This window comes from Macadamia integrifolia, chromosome 7 (assembly GCF_013358625.1).
Source record: "Macadamia integrifolia cultivar HAES 741 chromosome 7, SCU_Mint_v3, whole genome shotgun sequence".
In the NCBI taxonomy this organism is placed as follows: Eukaryota; Viridiplantae; Streptophyta; class Magnoliopsida; order Proteales; family Proteaceae; genus Macadamia; species Macadamia integrifolia.
The window spans coordinates 3,073,673-3,076,940 of record NC_056563.1 but is presented as its reverse complement, the minus strand read 5'-3'; the positions used below and the strand labels follow the sequence as shown (position 1 = coordinate 3,076,940).

The window sequence follows — 3,268 nt, the reverse complement described above, 5'->3', positions numbered from 1 at the left end:
TACCACCCAAAAGGAAGGGGGAGTATATGCTTCGTACGCTTGTGCTTCAAATTTCTGATTGGAAGTTTGTAGAAATAATCCATATTGAACAACGTTAAATTGAATCTTGTATAGAATATTAAAAATGAAAAGAAAAATTAATATGCCCATGGAGGTAATACCATTTCCTAAGAATTTATTCAACAAGTATTTACGGATAATTTCATATTTTAGTAGTTAAAGGTTCTATGACCCAAGGGGTAGCCAAGTTGGTAAGGGACTTTTGCCTCACGAAACGTGTGATTCTGAGTTCAACTCCTCCTATCTCCTTGAGGTCACTTACACAGGATGTTTAATGCTCTTCACTACTTTCAGACAAAGTTGGATAGATTCGAGACTTGGAAATGGCACGCAAAATTCTCGACCTCAAGCAGATTATTCGCCCCTTTGCACATATGTTTTGAATACTTTGAGAAATTTTGCAAGTCATCTGTTAATGAACTGTACCAAAATCAATCAATATGTCATAGCATGTTACAAAAGGGTACATGCAACCTAATGAGCTTATATAATAAGATCCACCACCCCACCCCGCCCCCCCAAAAAAAAAAAAAAAACCAAAGAAAAAAATATCCCCTTGATAGCCTGAATAATATTGTCCTTAAAAGAATGGAAGAGTATAAGATCGAAGTAAAAACCAAGCATCCTGCCCTACCCCAAGGAAATCTTAGAGGCAAACAGCCAAACAGGCCTAACCTTTGTCTTTCCTGCTTGCAAGTCTCACTTGAGAAGGGATCTTGTTAAATGTTCACGAGCAGTGGCTAGTGCTTGAGATATAGTCTGCAACAACAGAACGTATATTGAAACCCGTAAGAAACCAAAACGATGGATTGAGACCTTCATATTCCCTGGTTATCCACCCCACCCTCTCCACATAATAAGGGTATCAATCAGTCCGATTTTGGTTTTCAAATCCATTTCGGCTCAGTTCAAGTTATAGTACATACCAATCAAAATCGAATTGAGATCAAATAATTTCCATAACCTCAAAATCAAAACCAAATTGACTCATATTCAGTTTCTGTATTTGATTTCATTTGATTCATACACGGTCTCAATAATTCAGTTTACGCCGAAATAACCTGCTGAAACAAATAAAGTTGGGAAGAAAATTACGATATCATGAAAAAACAGTCTCACAATGTCAAATCCAATACCTTTCGGTGCTTTTACAAAACTCAATAAAGAACTCATAAAAGGTAATTTTCCATAACACAGCAAAGACACGTGATTGTAGGGTTTAGTATGGTTTAGGTTCAATTAAATCTGATTCGATTTATATGGGTTACACTTTATTCGGTTCAAAACCGTTGGTTTTTAGTCTAAAACCAAAACCAAATCGAACAAATGAAATTTCACTTTTCAAAATCAAAACCAAAACGGATGGTTTTTAGTCAAAAACCAAAACCAAATTGAACAAATGAAATTTCACTTTTCAAAACCAAAATCGATGGTTTTTAGTCAAAAACCAAAACCAAATCAAACAAATGAAATTTCACTTTTCAAAACAGAAACCAATGGTTTTTAGTCAAAAACCAAAACCAAACTGAACAAATGAAAGTTCACTTTTTAAAACCAAAACCGAACTGATTTTTTTTCGATTTGCTTCAATTTTAAAAGACGGTTTCAGTTCTTTCTTTTCTTTCTTTTTACCTTTTTTTCTTTTTTTTTTTTTTGGGAGGAGGGGTGCGGGTGGGGGCGAGGGTGGGGAACTTAGTAAGGATGAGAGCCAAATCACCTGCTCTGACAAGGGTGCACCAGCATCCATGCTATGGGACGCGACTTTTCCAGCGATAACATTTGCATCGGTCTCAAGAACCATACTGCAAAGACAGATTGCTCAAATCAAGATAAGTAACCATTGCAATGAATGTAAAAACTATAAACCATGGCTTCCACTCTGCAATGTCGTTAACTTTTGGTAAAATATCAGTTCGATAAAAATGCCCCTTCAGACCCCCTCCCCTCCAATCATAATATTATGTCAAAATTAAACTTCTAGCTGAAATACTAAACAAAATGACCCAGAGATTCAGAGAGGAACATTCCTCCTTACATTTTCATGACGATAAAAACTACTGGAGCCTACAAGTTCTGGTCACCTGATGTTTCACATAGTAGACGGTCCTTTTTTAAGATATTTCATCTACAAGGCAGAAATATATATTTTTTTCACATTTTGACAACAAAAGGCCAAGACATACTAAAACCCTAAAATGTGATCAGCATTGTGCCACATTTGAGAAGTGAATAATCAAGTGCCATTACCATCAAATGTCGCTGCTGTCAAGGACTTGAAATCAAGCTGAAAACTTGTATTGCCCCTTAACACCACTTACCATTTAGGTCACTCCACCTTACGTGATAGGAGTCGGGCATTTTTTTATAGCTTTTGATCCATTTAAAATGGAGCACTCTCAGAAGAACAGATGCATGACCAGACAGTACCCACAAAGTAATTAACTTTAGCTTGCCTACCCACATTGCTCAACCCTAAGAGAGAGAAAGAGGGGTAAAAGGAATCGTTCAGACAACAAAGGCTTAGATATGATGCATACCCTCCATCAACAATCTCATCAAGGCATAAAAGAATGAGATCCAAGTTCTCTAGTGCTTCCCTTTTGTCTACATTGCTTCTGAACCAAGAAGATGCTGGTGTTAGGTAGCATAAGTGCATAAATTAAGAAACTATCAACTTCCAAGTTAAGAAAGAATGGCCATCGAACAGGGGGTTGAGGTCACAAATAAGACTAACAGTACCTGAGGAGGAGGGCAACAGCATCAAAAAATCCCTGAAGTACTGTGGCTAAGATGAGCTCATTTTCATCATCACCTCCAGTAACAAAGAAGTGTAGGTCTTGAACGAACTTATAGACAATGATGTGATTATCAAGCATTGCTATTTCCGCTGTAGATGATGAAATAGAAACGGATTAAATTTCACATAACGGAAACCCAAACTATGCCAGCCACTATCCATTTTGATTTGTTTGGCATCTGAAATAAACAGTATAGAAGACCAAATATCTAGGAATTGTATGTAAACAGAGATGTCCTATGTTACATTTTATTTTTATTTATTTTTTAATTTTTTAATTTTTTTTTTGGGGGTGGGGGGGGAGAGAGAGGGTGTTAGTGGTTGCCTGAATTTAGTTAGTTCCAGTTCCTGCTAGAATCAAGAATAAAATATTATCTACTATCTTGGGAATGAGAAGAACAAGCCAATGTG

At 36.6% G+C, this 3,268-nt stretch overlaps 1 protein-coding gene across 2 annotated transcripts; it reads right to left on the bottom strand.

Annotated features, from left to right (window-relative positions):
• Positions 1-435: 435 nt before the first annotated feature.
• On the bottom strand, positions 436-2,978 carry LOC122084984 (coatomer subunit zeta-1-like). 2 transcript variants are annotated; one of them, XM_042653400.1, is made up of 4 exons: positions 2,800-2,978; positions 2,598-2,672; positions 1,778-1,862; positions 436-819 (listed from the first exon to the last, which is right to left on the bottom strand). In XM_042653400.1, the coding sequence occupies exons 1-4, from the start codon at positions 2,934-2,936 to the stop codon at positions 760-762; spliced, it is 357 nt and encodes a 118-aa protein (XP_042509334.1). In that variant the 5' UTR covers positions 2,937-2,978; the 3' UTR covers positions 436-759. The 2 variants fall into 2 exon arrangements, with proteins under 2 accessions (XP_042509334.1, XP_042509333.1); XM_042653399.1 differs by having other exon boundaries at positions 2,598-2,675; positions 2,800-2,977.
• Positions 2,979-3,268: the final 290 nt, after the last annotated feature.